This window comes from Eumetopias jubatus, unplaced genomic scaffold (assembly GCF_037043125.1).
Source record: "Eumetopias jubatus isolate StellerSeaLion01/CBP00866 unplaced genomic scaffold, mEumJub1_p1.0 scaffold_1, whole genome shotgun sequence".
Lineage (NCBI taxonomy): Eukaryota > Metazoa > Chordata > Mammalia > Carnivora > Otariidae > Eumetopias > Eumetopias jubatus.
In genome coordinates, this window is record NW_028274807.1 from 171791880 (window position 1) to 171810883 (window position 19004).

Below are 19004 nucleotides of genomic sequence, written 5' to 3' on the forward strand. Positions count from 1 at the left end.
GGTGTTTGATACACAATGAATTGTCCCTTTTGTCAGCCATTCTTCTCCCCTGAGTGAAGGTCGTGGCCTTGCTCCCCAAGTAACACAGCATATCATACCTTCCCCGTCAAGCGAGTTTAGAACTGGCAATTTCAGTGGTAGTCTACCCCCTTCAGCCAGAATAGAGCCAAAATTCGAGTTTAAAATCATAATCATCCTAGTATCAATGCAAAAACTCACAAAGTCTGCAATATGCCACGGATAAGCAATGAACATTCTACTTAAGAAATGGTTGGGTTACCCTCTAAAAATCTACTTCTTGAGAGGCCAACATCAAGACTAATGGGCCTTTCTTTTCTCTGAATGTCTGTGGTGTTAAAATCTCAACTGAACATTTCCTCATGTTGTTCAAGCTGTCTTGTGGGTAGCAAGGTTTCTCTCTCTAGCTAGCTTTAAACTTTTCCCCGTTAAGTAGCCACTGGTTGAGTCTTTCCCAGCATTTAAAATCGAGCCCAGTCTTCTGGTCTTCATTGAACTCCAACTTTATTATCTACCCCTAATCAAGTTAGTCAAATTTGGACATTTAAATCAAATCAAGCCAAGACATGTCACGCCACGCATGGAAACCAAGGACAAGCCTGCCAGTGCCTATGATTAGGTCAAGTCCTAAAGCATGATGAAGTGTCATAGCTCCTTCTTGACTGCTGGAAAAAAGATCTCTAGTTCTAGTGACTTCCAAGGCCAACAGGCACATGTTTTGTGACTTCTGAACTAGTTCCTGTCAACAGCATTTCCCAAATAATGAACATTTTTTTCCCTACCCCCAAATAAAAATGGAAGTACCTGATTCTCATGGCATGGTCCTTGACAGTATTCAGTCAGACTTTCCAGGGTTTGGTTGATGAGGGCTACATTCTTTTCATTTATATAGAGCCCGAGAAGACCAAGACCTCCAGTAGTGCTTCCACAAATACAGTCCAGGAACTGCAGCGTCTCACACACCAAATTGTAGTTGGTCTTGTTATTTTGGCAACGAAGGAAGTTCTACAATTGGGCAGTGCCCAGAATGGGGGAGCAAAGTCAGAGAGAAGAGGGAAAAGGTCATTCATACTGCCATTTTGCTGGGGTCTAACTGGTTGATTCTCTGAATTGATTAGCAATTATGCAGAGAGACGGAGCACTGGAGAGAAGAGTCAGCCCCCATGATGGTCAACTGTGGACTTGGTCTATGGCAATGGCCACCAAACACTGTAGCTTGTTCTCCAAGGTGCTTTTCTATGTGAGGCTGTGGAGGAGGGCTCCTCTTTGACAGACGCCTAAAGGCTTTTTGAGTTCCCCTTTCTCTTTCTCCCACTCCAGCCCATGCCCTTCCCACCAGGTATTGGGTTCAGAAGCATTTGACATTTCAAAGGGCAATGTTTATGTTTAAAAGATAATGGTGTGGTCTGGATGCTGAATGCCTGGAGCCTAGTACTAGGGATGGTTCATAACAAAATACGGTGTTTACAGGCTGACTTAAGCTCACTGCCATGGCAGAAACCTGGGTGTTTTTTTTGGCCATTTCCATTAATTATTAAAGGAAGGGGCAAGAATGAGTAAACGTTTGTGTGCTTGTGTGCATGTGCTTAAATTTATGTTCTCCAGCTAAACCTATAATGTTAACGAGACAGAAGAGTAGGTACTTCCTCAACAAAATCAAGCAAACCACATTCAACCACCTCACAAAGCAGAGTCTATTTTGATGAAGAGATTTTTTTCAGAGACTCTTCTTAAAATCTCTTCTTAAAAAGAAGCAAAAATTAACTGCGAAAAATTTTTAAAGCAGTTGTAAAAGTTACATATTTATCATAGAAGACTGTACTATAAAAAGATATAAGCAAAATATAAAATAAATGTAACCTTTGACATGGTAATTCCACTTCTATAAGATACTGACTTCTATTCACAAAGTATATATTGGATGTTCATTATAGCACTGTTTGTAACAATGAAGAACTGGAAACAACCTAAATGTCCATCAACTGGGGAGTAAATATAGTATACCAACATCATTTAATATTACAATTTAGAAACACTAAGGTAGGTCCATATGTGCCAATATGGAAAGATCTTTAGGGTATACTGTTAAAAGTTAAAAAAACCAAAAAGGCAAATAACGGATTAGTATGTATACACTAGTCTCATCCAAATACACAGAAGAATGACTGGAAAGATACCAGCCAACCAGTTAGTTTGTTGTCCAAACCAACAATAGTCCTCTCTGGGTAGAGAGGTAGGGAGGGGGAGAGGAATAATTCTTTTTAACTAACTTATCTTCATTTGAACTTTTATAGAAAGAATCTATTCACGTATTCCTTGTATAATTATTTATAAATGTACAGATTAAAAGCTGGTAACAAAGTTTAATGTTGGACTCATCAACTAACCATTTCCCTCTACTCTCCTAACTTAACTTTAGTTGTTCATGCTCAAGTCCTTCTAACTAGTCTAAAAATTGAACAATCACTTGGGTCAGGGAGGGTGGTGGAGGAAGGACGGATGATTTGGGACCATGTGGGCTTTCATAAGATGATTGTTTTTCTAAAGGCCATGCGAAGCCATGGTAGGTTTTCATAGCCATTCCTTGATTCCGTTCCTTAGGGAAGACGCTAACTATTTGAGGGCCAAGCTGAGCCCCTCATCATGTAGAGAGGGAGGGAGAAGTCTTCAGGAAGAGGATAGGAGAGGGCCTGGATGTCCAAGGCTGAAATTCATAGCATGGCTCTCCAGGCCATTTGCCTCTCAAACTCATGTGCCACAGCTCCCACCATGCCCCTACCCGCTCAGTGACATCACTGCTCCCAACATACCTCCCCCCAGCCGCTCAGACATCACTGCTCCCACCATGCTCCCTGCCGCCACTCAGAGACATCACTGCTCCCACCATGCTCCCCCCCTGCTCAGAGACATCACTGCTCCCACCATGCTCCCCCCCTGCTCAGAGACATCACTGCTCCCACCATGTTCCCCCCCTGCTCAGACATCACTGCTCCCACCATGCTCCCCCCCTGCTCAGAGACATCACTGCTCCCACCATGCTCCCCCCCTGCTCAGAGACATCACTGCTCCCAGCATGCTCCCCCCCTGCTCAGAGACATCACTGCTCCCAGCATGCTCCCCCGCTGCTCAGAGACATCACTGCTCCCACCATGCTCCCCCACTGCTCAGAGACATCACTGCTCCCAACATGCTCCCCCCCTGCTCAGAGACATCACTGCTCCCACCATGCTCCCCCACTGCTCAGAGACATCACTGCTCCCAGCATGCTCCCCCCCTGCTCAGACATCACTGCTCCCAGCATGCTCCCCCCCTGCTCAGAGACATCACTGCTCCCACCATGCTCCCCCACTGCTCAGAGACATCACTGCTCCCAACATGCTCCCCCCCCTGCTCAGAGACATCACTGCTCCCACCATGCTCCCCCCCTGCTCAGAGACATCACTGCTCCCACCATGCTCCCCCACCCCGCTCAGAGACATCACTGCTTCCACCATGCTCCCGCCCTGCTCAGTGACATCACTGCTCCCAGCATGCTCCCCCCCTGCTCAGAGACATCACTGCTTCCACCATGCTCCCCCCCTGCTCAGAGACATCACTGCTCCCACCATGCTCCCCCCCTGCTCAGTGACATCACTGCTCCCACCATGCTCCCCCACCACCGCTCAGTGACATCACTGCTCCCACCATGACCCCCTCTCTGCCAGGAAGCAATGAACGAACTTCTTCCTACTCTTCAAGCACTCTTCATTCTCTTCCTCTGGGGCTTCAGGCACACTATTCCCTCTGCCTGTCATTCTCTCCCCATCTCTACCCCAATGAACTCATCTTTCTTCAGAATGGAATCTCAAGTCACTTGTCTCAGGAAGCCCTCCTGACTCCAGTGAGATCAGAGGATGGCACACAACTCTCTCAGCCCTCCTTACACTTCATGATGTGCTTACAGAGATGTCTGTCAGCTCCGTCCAGGACCATGGTGATAGCACGGGGTGCCTGGCAGCTAGCACAGTGACTGGCACATGCCAGGTGCTTCATAAACACTGGCTAAAATAATCTGAATTAAATTGAATGGATGGAGGAAAGGGGACTTGTGAAGTCCTCAAGCCTGTTGTGTTTCAACTCCTCATGAAGGATAATTGGCTGCCCTTTCTTGAAAGCCTCTCCCACAGCTCATGGTTTTTGCAGTGTCAAGCCCGAATCTCCCCCTCCCTAGCTCAGATCCATTTCCTCTGTCCTCTACAAAAATAGAGGGATGCCACTCACTAGGAGGCTCACAGGGACTATTTCTATGTTCAGGGAATAGATTTCACCCTTAGCACACACACCACCCTGCCTTGTTTAGGCTAGAGAAATCCTGTTCTTTTTGTGGTTTTCCTTGGAGGGCCAGGGACCAAGTCAAGATGGGTGGATTGAGAAATGAAAAGATTTCAAGTCTGTTCTCATACAGATGTCAGTGGTAAGAGACCTGCATTCCTTAACCGAGCTGAAAAGCAAAGCCAACCCCTCAGGGGAAGGACAGAAAAGACAGGCAAAACGTCTCAAGAATAGTTCTTCCCAGTAAGTTTCTTACTACTGTGGACAAAGCTTGCTTAAGGCAGCAGCTGTCTGTTTGGCAAAGTCAAAAGCAGTGGCCTTATCTCTATTGAACATTTACCAACAGGAAAGTTAAGATGCTGGGCAACTTCAAAAGGCTGGATTCCTTCTCTCGTGGAGCTTGTTAGTACTTCTTTATACCGGGGCGGGGGGGGGGGCAATAATTCTGTCCTCGTGAGAAAGTCTTTTCCCTTTGGTACACAAGCAAACTTTGACCCAGAGATCCACCGTCTGCTCTGGAACACTGCCAACAGGGTGGCACTCAGAGTAGGTGAATCCCACTCAAAGCCATCATTTTGAGAACCAGATTTCTACAAATATAATTTTATCAGAGCAATTTTATCAATACCTCAGTGTGTACGACATAGTGGGAGCCTTTAAACATGATTCTAACCTTTATCCTTGTGAACCACTGGTTGAGATCATCGGTTTTCCACCTGGGCCCTGCAGGACCCAGGGGGATCCCTGGAATGCACCACCTCTCAGGGCTCTGGTAGTTACGGGAGGAAAGGAAAGTTCTTGTGCTCTGTAGTTTCTACTCTGAATAGAACAGCTTTGCTCTCATCTGCTTTACTTAGTACATTTCTGCATAAGATCTTAAACAAAGGATTCTGTGGCCAAAACCAAAAAAGTGTAAAGCCACTGACTTGGAAAATGTTTATGGTACTTTCAAAGATTAAGCTAGGACTTTTTTTTTTAAGCTGTAAGACTTTTAAAAAAATATATTAAAATATACTCTACACTCCCCTTTCCCCCAATACTGTTTTCCACAGAGCGATGTGTTGGAGAATCAAATTTTGGAAGGGCTCATTAAAAGGTGATTCTGCCCATGGGGTTCTTAGGGCCTTAGTTCAAAGGAGAGTTATGTGAAGAGCTAAGGTACAAAACTAACACTGTGAAGACTTCCACACAAGAACTGGCAAATTCGTGCAATGAAAGCCTTACTCTCCTTCCACAGTGGACTCTGGGTATGGGGCTAAAGAAGAGAAATCAAGGGGTACCGTGGAGGAGTCAGAACAGGTCCATGAAAGCTGACCAGGCTTGAGAGCAAGCATGTCAGCACTGCCCCTCCGACATTCGTGGAGGGATTCTATTTGAGGCAGTCTTGTGTTAGTTCAGAACTTGGCAGTTATTGGGTCCTCTGAGAAGTCTTCCTGGATCCAGCACAGTGGGTTGGTTTGCCTGCTGTGAACCCACAAAACCCCTAAGATGACACCACTATAGCATTTATCATGCTGCACAGCAATCTTGGGTTTCCCCAAGTGGCTCCTGCCCAAGACTCTCAGCTCTGTAAGGGAAGGGGTGAGGTCTCTGTCACCACCAATGCCGGGCATACAGCAGGTATTCACCCAGATGACATACAGGCATGGGCTCAACCCACTTCCCCTCGGAGCCCAAGGTCAGTGGAGATCAGTGACAGCAGCCTGGGGGGACAGTACAGGGCCCTGACCACCGAGCTCAAGTCTCAAAATAGCCCCAGCAGCAGGGAGGTCTCCCCATCCACAAAGATGCCACAATTGGCTTTGCCTTCCTGCTGGTGGGACAGCCTGGCTTTCCATGGTGTCATTCACACTCCCTTGGCCAGTCTCCCTCATGACTAATGGTGTACATATGGAAGGTGGAGAGGGCACAGTTGGCCTGCAGACAGAACACCAGCCAATGAGACCACAACCCATCCCTGGATCTTTGAGTCATGAATACTTTGTTCTACCCGGCTGAGCTAGGCAGTCCCAGGCCAGTGGGTCTGGGGCCGACATGGTCTAAGTCCAAAGTAAGAGTATTTGAGCAATAGGCAAGAAAAGAAAAACTAACAGCCGGAATCCCACACGCAGACGTTGAGAGGGATCAAGCAGGGAAGGTCAATGGAGGAAATGAATGAACAGCAATGTGGAAAAAGAGCCCAATGGGGCTTACAGGAAATGCTTTCATTTTTAAATATGGGCCAGATTTGGCTGATGGATGACCTTGGATATACCTGTCTTTTCAAAGCTCAGGCTCTTCAGACCAATTTGATTAAAAATAAATACCAGTATGGAAGTTGTTAATACTGCAGACTTCACCCAGTTCCATTTCATTGTTCTGTCTTACTGTTTAACACTGTAATTTCTTACTCAACTTTTCCAGGCATAGATTGTGTGGCAGGGTTGAAGTAGGAGTGATTTACGGTGGCAGCCCCAAGGGTTCTGGCCACAGGTGACGTGTGAAAGGCCATCAAATCACCTGATGGATAAAGTCAGCAAGGCAAATATTTTAAGAGTGCACCTTTTCCTTACCACTGTTTCCTTTTCATACCATCATTATTCAAATAACTGAACTACCACTGCCAACTTGTTTATTTTAGGAGGCAAGATTCTATCTTAGTGGAGTTGTTCAAACACAATTTTCTTGTTAATCCTCAATCCCTTTTAGGCAGAGAGGGGTGTTTTTCCCAAAAGCCAGCAGCAAAACCAGGCAATGGCCAAGGTCTTGGTGCTCTAGCATGCTGCTCCTGGGCAGTGATTGGCTCCACAGAGCTATGCCCATTCAGTAGAAAGAAACATCTCTGAGGGCGCCTGGGTGGCTCAGTCGGTTAAGTGGCTGCCTTCAGTCAGGTCATGATCTCAGGGTCCTGGGATCGAGCCCCACATCGGGCTCACTGCTCAGCAGGGAGCCTGCTTCTCCTGCTCCCCCTACTTGTACACACACACACACTCTCTCTCTCTCTCTCTGTCAAATAAATAAATAAAATCTTAAAAAAAAAAAGAAGGAAAGAGACATCTCTGGAATCCATCCTTAGTCCTTCCATATAGGCTTTGCTGGTGGGGAAATTTTTTAAGGGAGAAAATAAGCTCTGTCTTAACATGGTGGTTGACCACATGAGCTCTACCATCAGATGGCCTGGGTTCAAGTCCCGGTTCTCCACTCCCTAACTATGTCCCCTGAACCTCAGTTCCCTCATCTATAAAATGAATATAGTATCAGCAACACTTAGCATCCACGATATTCTAAGTGCCAAACCTCGGCCATTGTTATCATCCTGACATCAATAAAAAAGTAAACAAAAGGTTTCTGAAATAATCAGTTCAGTACATATATTTGAGCACCTATTTGTGTAAAACCCTGGAAGGCCACTTTTCATTCATTCAACCAACAAATATTTAATTGGAACTTTCTATGTATCAGATTTTGTAAGTCTAGTATATTTAATCATTCATCCGTCCATCCAAGTTTTACCTGTGCATCTATGGCAGCCTACCACATGCACACACACACACAGGCACAACCCACATTTCACTATGTATGCGGCAGGCACCTGCATTGGTGAGCAAGAGACTTGATTCCCGTCCGTGTGGAGATGGGGGGGAAGACAGACAAACATGTCAGTTGCCCAGATTTCAGAACCATCCTGGGTCCTCGACTCAGGGAAGCTGGTGGCAGCAAGGGGAGCAGAGATGTCTGAGGAGCTGCAAGTCCCAGGGGCCAGCCCTCACCTGCAGGTCCCGGTTGTGGTTTTCGCACAAGAGCTGCAGGAACCGGAGAATGGGCTGCATGATGGTGATGACCGCGCTCATCTCCAGCTCGTCCTTGGTCTTGTCTGCCGTGGCCTGGGCACCTTCCCCGGACTGGTAGTGGTCGTCGGGGTCAGCCTCCCTCCTGAAGGTGCTAAAGGCTTTCCTGGTGGCAGCAGAGGCCTCGAGGAGCTGATCTCGGACCTCTTCCGTTATTTGTGTCGAGGGCTCTTTGGCTAGAATGCAAACAGAAGACACTCAATGCTGCTGAGTCCTCAGGAGTACGATTCACTGCAGGAAAGATAATGTTCAAAAATGTAGGTCCTGGTATTCACTAGAAATCTTTCAAGGTTGGCCAAACACTCCAAGAAGTCACTTCTCTTAGTCCTTAGGATTAAAACTGAGTCACGCCCTGCCAACTGGCTCACGGCTCTGACATTTCATCTAAGCTTGCACTGTTTCAGAGGAAAAGCCTTAGTATCGGCTCTGTCAACCTCACAAACCTATATGACTCTGGGCCTCAGTGCCCTCATCTGCAAAGCGGGGACAGCATCAGTGAATTCTACCTAGAGAAGCTTCTGAGAGGGCAACATAACAATGACCACAACTGTAATTACTGTTACTGTGGTGACAACAGGTTGAGTGCTTTCCACTAAGTACCCAGGCACTGTGTACTACCTCATCGAATCCCCTGAGTAACCCTGGGAGGTAACTAGGCATCAGAGTGAGGAGTTTGGTGCTCTGGAGCCAGACCACCTGGGTTCAAATCCTGGCTCTACTGCCCACTCACTGCATAGCCTTAACAAGGACAAGTTAATCTCCACTCCTCAATTTTCTCATCTGTAAAATGGGGATAACAATTCTATTTTACAGGGTTAATTTCAGTTCCAAATGAAGTAAAGGATGTAAAGGACTTTGAACAGTGCCTGATTCATAGAAAGTACTTAGTAAATGTTAGCCTTTCTTCTTCTCTTTACTCCCATTCTAGATCAGTGGTTATAAACTAGAGCTGATTTTGTGCCCACCCCTGCCCAGGGGACAATTAGCAAAATCTGAGGACACTTCCAGTAGGCTGCTGGGACAGGCTGATGGCATCTACGGGGTAGAGACCACATATGCTGTTAAACCTCCCGCAGCGCACAGGACAGCTCCTCCAGCAACTCATCCTCCAGATGCCATATGTACTGTGGCTGAGAAACCCTGTTCTAAGCTCAAAAAAAGAGGCCCGGAGTGGCTCATTAACCTGTTCACAGCCATTTGACTCGAACACTGGTGCATCTACGTACTTCCAAGTATGACCTCTCTTCAAGTGAGAGCATAAATGAACAACTTTAGACACTTTCAGATAATTTAGATAAATAAGGGAGAATTAGGTAACAAGTGATGGACACCCAGTTTTAAAGTGCTTGTCTTTTTTTTTTTTTTTTTAAAGATTTACTTACTTATTTTAAAGAGGGAGAGAGAAAGAGAGCGCTGGCATGAGCACTGGGGAGAGGGAGAGGAGAGAGAGAATCTCAAGTAGACTACCCACTGAGTGTGCAGCCTGATGCGGGGGTCAATCCCACAACCCTGACATCATGACCTGAGCTGAAATTAAAAGTCAGACACTTAACCAACTGAGCCACTCAGGCGCCCCTAAAGTGTGTGTCTTCCTTAACTTTCCTTACCATTGAACAGAAAATTACAGGAAAATGTTACAAATGGATTTCCTGACAATAAAAGCTTGAGCCTGACCAAGAAGAAGGTATGTAAATTTTTTACAGGAGAAGAACTGCCAAAGCATGGCAGTTCAGCTCTGGTTACTTGGGGAGAATTACATTATAACCAGACCAGTTTGCTTCTCCTGAAAGCCTCAGTCGGAATACAGTTTGGAGTCTGGAGGTCCAGCTGGTGGGAGGGCTGTACACAGGGGAACACTTACCTTTTTTCCGGGACGGGGCATCCCTGTCTATCTCATCATCTTTCTTTTTATTCCCCAAGTCACTGGTGTTCACGGTCACTGTTGCTTTGATTTCCTGCTGGGCCACCTTCATTCGGTCATAGAAGACTTTGAAGAATTTTTCTGACTTCTTATCTTCTGTTAACCGGCAGAAAAAGGAGTGCTGCCGAGGAAAACCCACAGATTTTCAACACTGAGACAGACTAGGGATCTAATCCCACTCAAGACACCAAAATCTCACGGAGATCAGAGCCAGTTGCAAAACCTCACAAACAGTCTAGGTTTGGACCAAAGTGGGTTCCACGCACTATCGTTCTCTGGATTGTATGGCCTGAGGTTTTCTATACAGAGACTTTAAAGCAGCCACCAGGGGATGTCCCCTGTCCCACCAGGGGAGCAGACACACAGGCTTGAGACACATGCTAAAGGGTGGTGGGGAGATTCCAGGCTACTAAGAACAAGGGCCTACACACACCCAAAACAACTCCATCAACAACGGAAATGACGTAGTTTTGGTGATTATTGCAGGTCCTGTCATGTGTTTAAGGACTTCTATGAGCCTCTCCACTTTGCACAGCCCTGTGAATATATCCAGATCAGTAAGATGGGCTGCCTGCCCCTAAAGGGCTCCATAGCAAGTTAGGATGACAAGTCCGTAAGTAAAACAAAAATGTGTCAGTAAAAAGTACTCCAGAAGCTACACAGACAGTTATATACTAGAAGCTCAGAGCTTGGCAAGGATGACAGTGGGCCGGAGTGATCCCAAAATCTCTGTGGAAAAGGTGATTTTCAAATCAGGTCTTGAAGGACAGGTAAAGAGTGGTTAAATGAAGAAGCTCAAAGTTAACAGGTAGTTTGCCTCTTGGATACACATTTGTTTTTGGGCCCACTGCAAGCAACAGTATACAATGTTGATGTGAAAACACAATATGGTGTCTCAACTTCATTTATGAGTCTTCTCTTTTCACCCCTTTTGCAAACACCACGCTGTTGCGAATTATTTACATAAAAATACAATACGGTCATTTCCAGAGGAATAAAACAAAGCTCCAAACAATATATTTGCTTCTCCCAGTTGGATCTTTCTGCCGATTCCACATCCTCCCCCATTTGGAAAGATGGCATTTCCCTACCAAAGGTAGCCTTAGGCTTGCAATCCTAGAAGGAAGTAAAACCTTACCAGCCACTGTGGCCCCTTAACTCCTCAATCCCTCACCCCGCCCCACCTCCCCCACCCCCAACACCTGCTGCCAGGTTCAGCAAGCCCCGGGAAAGCCACCACGTGTCCATCTGCCAAAAGGCAACTGCAATCGCTATGACCCTTCTTCTAGCCACACTAGCCCCTATGCTGCATTGACAAATGTCAGTCTCACTGGCTGACAAAGCACTTCTTGACTGTGCTCTTTCCTCCCCTTCTCACTGTTCCTCCTTACTTCTGGTTGTTTTCAACATACAGCACAAGAGCTATCCTTCCTATTTGTGCTCCCTGGTTCTATCTTTTCCCCTCCAACAGCTCCCAGTGGCAGTACAAGTCATCGCCTACCTACTGCTTGGCCTTATTCTGTGTGTCACTGAGTCCTCCCAGACTCCCACACTCTTTGAACCAAGCTCAAGTCTTCTGTGTCCTCCATTGCCCTTTACCACCTTGTATCTTCTTTTAGGTTTCTTACCATTTCATCTATCCACTCGTCATTCCATCCATTTTCTTATTCATTCATGCGCCTGTGCATCTATCTATCTGTTTATCCATCCATCTAGTATTTACTGTGCACCTGTCATGTGTTGGGCACTACGCCCATCATAGGAGATACAACTGTGAGCAAAAAGAGGCCTGGACCCTGCCCCCCTTGAAACTGGTAGCCTGGTAAGGAAAAGACACAGTGATTCAATAATCACCCCAAGGATGTTTTACTAGAATAGCCATTTATATCCTTATGAAACTGACCCAAGAGAAGGCTGGCAAAAGAATACTGTATCAGACACTCAGGGCCATTGCCTTGCTCTTCCTCACTTTTCCTGGCTCTTTTCCATGGCTAGGGTCCCCTCATCTGCACTAACATCACCTCCTCAGTGAGGCCATCCCTGATCATCCTGCCTGAAGCAGCAATCTGGCCAACTGCTTATTCTCCTCTGCCCTATTCTCTTCATAGCAACGGGTCTCTGTTGTATTTGTCATTCACCTGCTTACTGTATGTCTTATGCAGAGTGTTAAGTTCCAAGGGGGCAGGTGCCTCACCTGTATGCTTTACAGCTGTCTCCAGAGCACCAACACATAGGAGTTTCCTAATCATTTGATGAAAGAATGAATACAACCCAATACTTCATGGCTCCTTTTAACTACAGCCTCTCAATCAGATCCTGCTTATATTCAGTGGCTGTGCCAGAAGTAAATCCCCAACATAGATTAATTCTGGAAAACTGCTCAAATATGAAAAAGCAAGTTCTAACTGTTCACTTCTTTGAGAGCTGAAGCATCTACAAACAAAAGGAGAGATGTGGGGACTAAGAACTCAACCTCTACCCACCTAATTATGGTGACTACATATTTTACCAAGATAAGCCATACAATATTTCACCCAAAGGGGGTCACAGGGCGACTGCACCAGAAGGGGGCCACTTGGAAATTAACTTTAGTTGCTACCCCATTAGTCTTCTCGTTGCATGGAGGCAACTTAAAAAGCATCCTTTGGACAATCTGGTCACTCAAAAACAAACAAAACAACAACAAAATGCACTTTAAGTAGGTAAGCAAATAAATAACTAAAGCCCACCATCTGTCATTGGTAACAGCGCAACCCAGTGCAGAGCAATCACCAGCTACAAACCGCACTGCTTAACGTCTAGCTGGTTAACGCAACAGATGTCAACTGATAGGGGTCAGGGGAAGGGAACCTCTTATGAAATGGGAGAAGGGCAAGTGACTGAGGATTACACACTTCTATATATGTTTTGCAAAAGCCACTATATTTATTGTGCATTATTTATATCAGTCCTTAGTCCTTCAAGGATCTGAAGCTGCTCTATAAACAGAATGTGGTCAAGAAAATAAGAAAGTAGACCCTAGGGAGGGTACAGAGACATGAATAAGCACAGAGGACCAAGACTAAACAAAGCCGGAGGCTGGAAGGTGGAAGAGATGATTCAGGGCAGTCCAAAGTCCCTGGAATACCCAGCCATCAAGCTGAAATGGGAGGCATGCTCCATCGTGGTTATTAGTAAGTATCAAAAGGAGAAATACTGCCAATGCCTCGAAGGAAGGAAAACTGTCCTGAATGAAGGGGTTAGAGGGCAGGGTTTCCAGTCAGAAGCCCCTGGGTCCCTCCCTCACTAGCTCTGTCACCTGAGGCAAGTTAGCCTCTTTGAACCCATGTGAAGGGCTGCCGCAGTGCCCACAAAGCACTTAGCACAGGGCCTGCTGAGCACTGTTTTTAGTTTGTTTGTTTTTTTGTACCACCATCACATTAGTATAATGTGAAAACCCCACAGCAAAGGGGTCCCCCTAAGTGGCTAGGGCAGGGTAGTGAAGTGTGAGAATTCTGTCTCTGGAGTCAGAGACCCCAGGGTTTCAGCTCTGCCACTTGTGAGCTGATATCACCTTAGAAAGTGACGATATCTCTGAAACCTAAATTTTCTCATCTGTAAAATGGGCATGGTAACAGTACTGCACGGTGGTTATGAAGATCTAATGAGAAAAATCACAGTAATACGCACAATGACCGACACTTCCTGACTGCTTATAAGGTGCGAGGAACCCAGAGTAAACCTTCATGTGCGTTTTCTCACACAAAAATTATTCTATAGGGGAAGTTATTACTCATGTCTGAGAGATCAGGGGACCTTAAAAGATAATGGACATCAAGTAGTTGGCATACCCCCGAGATGCCCACACTGTGACAAATGTAACCTCACCAAGATGCTGTGAGAGTCAAGAGCTGTCGCCTCAAGTCTCCCACCTGAGAATCTAATTAAAGATACTCTGGAAGGAAGAAGCCTGGTCTCCGGAAGGGAAGCAGTACTAGCTTGTGTAAGAGGAGAAGTGAAAAGCGACAGCAGTGCAGAAGAGCTAAGATACCTGCCCCAGATGTGCCATGGGGAGAAACGGGGGCGCTCAGGAACGGGGGCCCTCAGTTAGAGGCTCCTGGAGGCAGTTACCACCCCTCTCTGGTGCCCAGTGTGGTCTGGACTCAGCCAGACCAGGGCTCTGCACATAGTTCAAAAGCCTGTTTGTTAAACCTCTTTCTGTGATACTGTATTTGGAGGACTTGGGAGGGGAAAGGGAACACCCTCCCCAGGACTGTTTTCCCAGATGCAGGTGGGACCTCAGACCAGAGCAGGTGGGTACTTGGCCTCCCAGGCCTCAGGCTCTTGAAGCAGGGCCTTTTCTTTTCTTTTTGTTTTATTTACTTACGTTTTTAAATTTAAATTCAATTAACATACAATATATTATTGGTTTCAGAGGTAGCCAGTGATTCATCAGTCTTATATAACACTCAGTGTTCATTACATCACGTGCCCTCCTTAATGCCCATCATCCCTTTACCCTCTCCAGCAACCCTCAGTTTGTTTCCTATGATTAAGAGTCTCTTATGGTTTGTCTCCCTCTCTGATTTCATCTTGTTTTATTTTTTCCTCTCTTCCCCTATGATCCTCTGTTTTGTAAATGGCAAGATCTCATTCCTTTTGATGGCTGCATAATATTCCATTATATATATAAATATATATATATACACATACATACACACACATACACACACATACCACATCTTCTTTATCCATTCATCTGTCGATGTACATCTTGGCTCTTTCCACAGTTTGGCTATTGTGGACATTGCTGCTATAAACATTGGGGTGCATGTACCCCTTCAGATCACTACATTTGTATCTTTGGGCTAAACACCCAGTCATGCAACTGCTGGGTCACAGGGTAGCTCTATATTCAATTATTTGAGGAACCTCCAAACTGTTTTCCAGAGTCGGGGCACCAGCTTGCATTCCCACCAACAGTGTTAGAGGGTTTCTCTTTCTTGGCATCCTTGTCAACATCTTGTCATTTCTGAAGCAGGGCCTTTTCCACAAGCTACTTGTTTACTTTCCTCCCTGAATCTATGAATCGCCCCTTTCTCCAACTAAGAGCCAGTAGTGCCAAGTAGAGATTGTTTTGCTTTACCAAAGGTTTCACTGCACCCCACCTAGCAAGTTTGAGGTAACCATTTAAAATTCACCTGGTCTAGAGCAGGCAACATTACATGGTGGTTAGAGAACTTAGGACAGTGGATGCCCCTGGGGAGTGTGAGTGGGGAGCCTGAAGGGAAACAAGAGAAACTTCTGGACTGAAGGAAATACCCTGATTAGGCTGGTGGTAAACAGCCTAGGTGTGGTAGGTGGTAGAAATAAAGGTGTGGTAGAAATAACTACAACAATAATAAAACCTGGAACCTAGAAGGGAAACAAAGCTGCTGACCTTAAAAGAGGGAGAATATCCTAGATTATTCAGGGGAGGGACAATGATCACAAAGGTCCTAAGAGTGGAAGAGGGAGACAGAAGAAGAGCTCACAGTGAGGAAGATGGGAAGAAGCTGGGAAGATGGAGGAAGGGGCTGTGACCCAAGGAACACAGGCAGCCTCTACTGGAAAAGAAAAGGAAACGGATTCTCCCCTGGAGACTCCAGAAAGGAACGCAGCCCTGCCAACACCTGGATGTGAGCCTAGTTAAGACTCATGTCAAACTTGTGAGATAGAAAGTCTGGTTGTTTTAAGTCACTGGGGTTGTAGTAATTTGTTACAGCAGCCAAATACAGGTATGCACATTTGTCAAATCTGATCAAACTGTACACTTAAAATCTATGCATATTATAGTATAAGAATTATGTCACGATGAAAAGGGAGAGAGGAAAAGAAGATTGGCTTTGTTCCCAGAAAGCTAGAGAACTACATAAAGTTGTCCAGAGAAGGGCTACCCTCTGAGGCCATCTCTGCCAGCAGAAGGACCTGTGTTGCTACCCTCACAGCTGACTTTTCTTCACCCTCCATGCATCTCCAAAACACATGTGGTTTCAAAGCCCCTTCCACATGAGCTGTCTTGTCAGCATCTAAGGAGACTGCCAAGACAGATATCGTCATTCATCAATCCTGTTATAGATGAGAGAGCTGGGCTGGGGGAGGTGCAGTGCTTCTTGCTCCCCCCATCCCAGGCCCTTGCTACCATCCTGCCTTTTTGAGAACACACAGAAGACCAGCCCCAGTGGTCGGACAGGGAACTCAAAGGAAATGAAGGCTGGTCTGGGGGCAGACACACAGCACCAACCCCAACATCACAGACAACCGGTGTGCTTGGCATGGCTTTAAGGAAATCAGGGGTGGGAGCAGGTGAGCAAGTGAGCATGGGCAGCGGCCACCTCCGTGGCAGCTCTGGAGGGCCGTAGTGGGAGGGGACCTAGGCATGGCTGTTGTAAGCCAAGCTGAAAAAACCAGAACCACAAAAAATAAAATACAGATCACAAAATGTGAAAGCGGGAAGCACTCTATTCCAGCAGTTTCCAATGTTGTTCCCAGCAGAGAAACCCATTCTTCTCCTCTCCCCAAACACCACCTTAGGGAAAGACCCCACGTTTGAGAGATACGGGCGGAACTGTTTGGTTGGAAACAGAGTGGGAAGGACCCTCTGTCACTGGAACTCCTCCTTGGAGCTGCAGAGCTACAAAGAACATAGTTTGGAAACCTACCACTTTAGTCCGGCCCTCCACATTTTACAGAGGAGGAAACTGAGGCCTAAAGCGGGGGAAGAGACTTGCCAAGGCCACACAGAGTCTTTGTCTCCGACTGTGCAAGCCACTCACTTCTGACCATGCTGGGTTGTGGCTGGTTGACACAATGGCCTGAGGGCATGTTCTCACCCTTGGTAACTGTCAAGTGGACACAATTCACCCTCCTTGGGCTGCTTATGCTGTAGAGAAACTCAAGAACTGAGGTCTTAGTTTAAAATAATAATGAAAACATCCTTTCAGATCACTCGAAAATACTAAGGTATTGCTTAATTAGCCTGGCAGCCACCCACTATGGCCATGCAAGTCTTGCAAAGAAGTGGAGCATGGTTGATGACAAGCCCACCTGGCTTCTGAAATAAGAGGCAGCCTGAAGTTAGAGACTAGCAGACAGTTTGCAGCTATTCTAGTGACAGGCAGGCAGTGGGTGGACACTCCTTTTTTTTTTTTTTTAAAGATTTTATTCATTTATTTATTTGAGAGAGCGAGAATGAGAGAGAGAGCACGTGAGGGGGGGAGGGTCAGAGGGAGAAGCAGACTCCCCGTCGAGCAGGGAGCCCGATGCGGGACTCGATCCCGGGACTCCAGGATCATGACCTGAGCAAAGGCAGTTGCTCAACCGAGCCACCCAGGCACCCTGGACACTCCTTTCTTTAGGGGCAAGAGGTCACAGTCTCAATTACCCTGCACGCAAGAGGTCCCAGGAGAAGAATGGGAGACAGAAACCTGCTCCATGCACTGGACACACACCAGGGAAGGTTAGCACATGAGCACCTTCCTGAAAAACCATCTTCCTCAGAGTTCAGAGACTTGGGGGGCAAAGACAGACTATGTACCCCAGAACACAGAGCCAGCCAGCCGGCACCTACAGGCACACATGGCCTTTCTGAAGGGAGAAGCCCTTTATGGGCATCTTAAATAAAAGAATGGGGAGTGGCAGGCAGCAGGGGTAGACAGGATCCAGGATGGAGCATGACAGGAGCAGGGACGGCCTGGGGGCAGTAGTCCACAGTGCCAGTGGGACAGCTTCGAGGCTTTGATCCTGCCCCACAGGAAAGCATTTCCGCACTGAGACTGGCCCACCCTCTAGAAGCCCTTGTGCTGGGCCTGGAGGGAATCCAGAGAATGAGCTTTTCCATTTCACTGCCTAGTACGACATGACCCGACCACCACGGCCCATGACATTCACTCTGGTCGCTTATCTGCTGCAAAATGAATTAAGTTCTCAGACGGAGTCCAAGAATTTGAAAAATGTGACTGCTGAACAGTGCTCAAAGCTTGAACTTCCAGGGGCTGACGGAAATTCTTCCCTGGAGTCTGATTTTTCTCTTTTCACCCTGCGTCTGAAACACAAGGACCTCAGACTTGGCCCTGGGAGTCTTGGGGACTTGAGGGGACATCTCCAACCAGACCTTCCGAGCTTGAACAGATGCTCTGCAGGTGTCAGAGGGACGGCAATGGCTACCAGGGCTACCAATGGCTACCTGTGGGGTTTCTTACTGTACCTGGGGTTAACTGAGCAGTCACCGTTTCCTGGGGCCCTCCTTTCTATAAATTATGTTACAGTGAATGGTCACTGAACCTTTCCTACTTTCCAGGTGCTGCCTAAATGCTTTATAGCTATTACCTCATTTAATCCTTGTAACTACCCCATGAGGTATGTACGATTATTAACCCCACTTTACAGATAAGGAAATCGAGGCTCAGAGAGGTTAAATAACTTGCCAAGTCACACAGCTAGGAAACGGTGGTGGTGCCCCAACTCAGGCCCCACTTGTCTGCCGCATCAGCCCATGCTTGCGACCTCTCTGCTTTGTTAAACACCTCTCACCTGAGCAAGAGTTTGTCAACCTCTAAACACCTCCTGGCTTTTTATAATCCACACCCCACCACCATGCCAAGTCTCTCAGCTGCACAAACACAGACTATTCTCACAGTAAAGAATAGCTGTGGTAGGTACACATGTGAACACCCCAACTTTCCTGTGAGGCCCGATGCACTTGTTCAGATGGGCTCCCAAGCAAGACCCTTTTGCCAGTTGAAGATTGACCAGGGCTGGGGGTTACACATTAACAAAACCACTGTCACACAGTGATGGCTATAGGTCTTGAGTCCTTGCCTTAGAAACCAAGGACAACAATCAAAACCCAGGATCAGGGACCATGAACTAGGTGATAAAGCACACGTGGTTAGGCACTGCCGCCTGGA

General features: G+C 46.7%; 1 protein-coding gene across 1 annotated transcript in view; it reads right to left on the reverse strand.

Annotated features, from left to right (window-relative positions):
• Positions 1 to 19004, reverse strand: part of ITPR1 (inositol 1,4,5-trisphosphate receptor type 1) — a 320000-nt gene that overhangs the window by 64352 nt on the left and 236644 nt on the right. The window contains exons 42-44 of the mRNA XM_088027511.1: positions 10018 to 10198; positions 8079 to 8332; positions 823 to 1023 (exon numbers count right to left, since the gene is read on the reverse strand). Coding sequence (XP_087883637.1) covers positions 823 to 1023; positions 8079 to 8332; positions 10018 to 10198 — 636 coding nt within the window. The remainder of the gene's footprint in view (positions 1 to 822; positions 1024 to 8078; positions 8333 to 10017; positions 10199 to 19004) is intronic.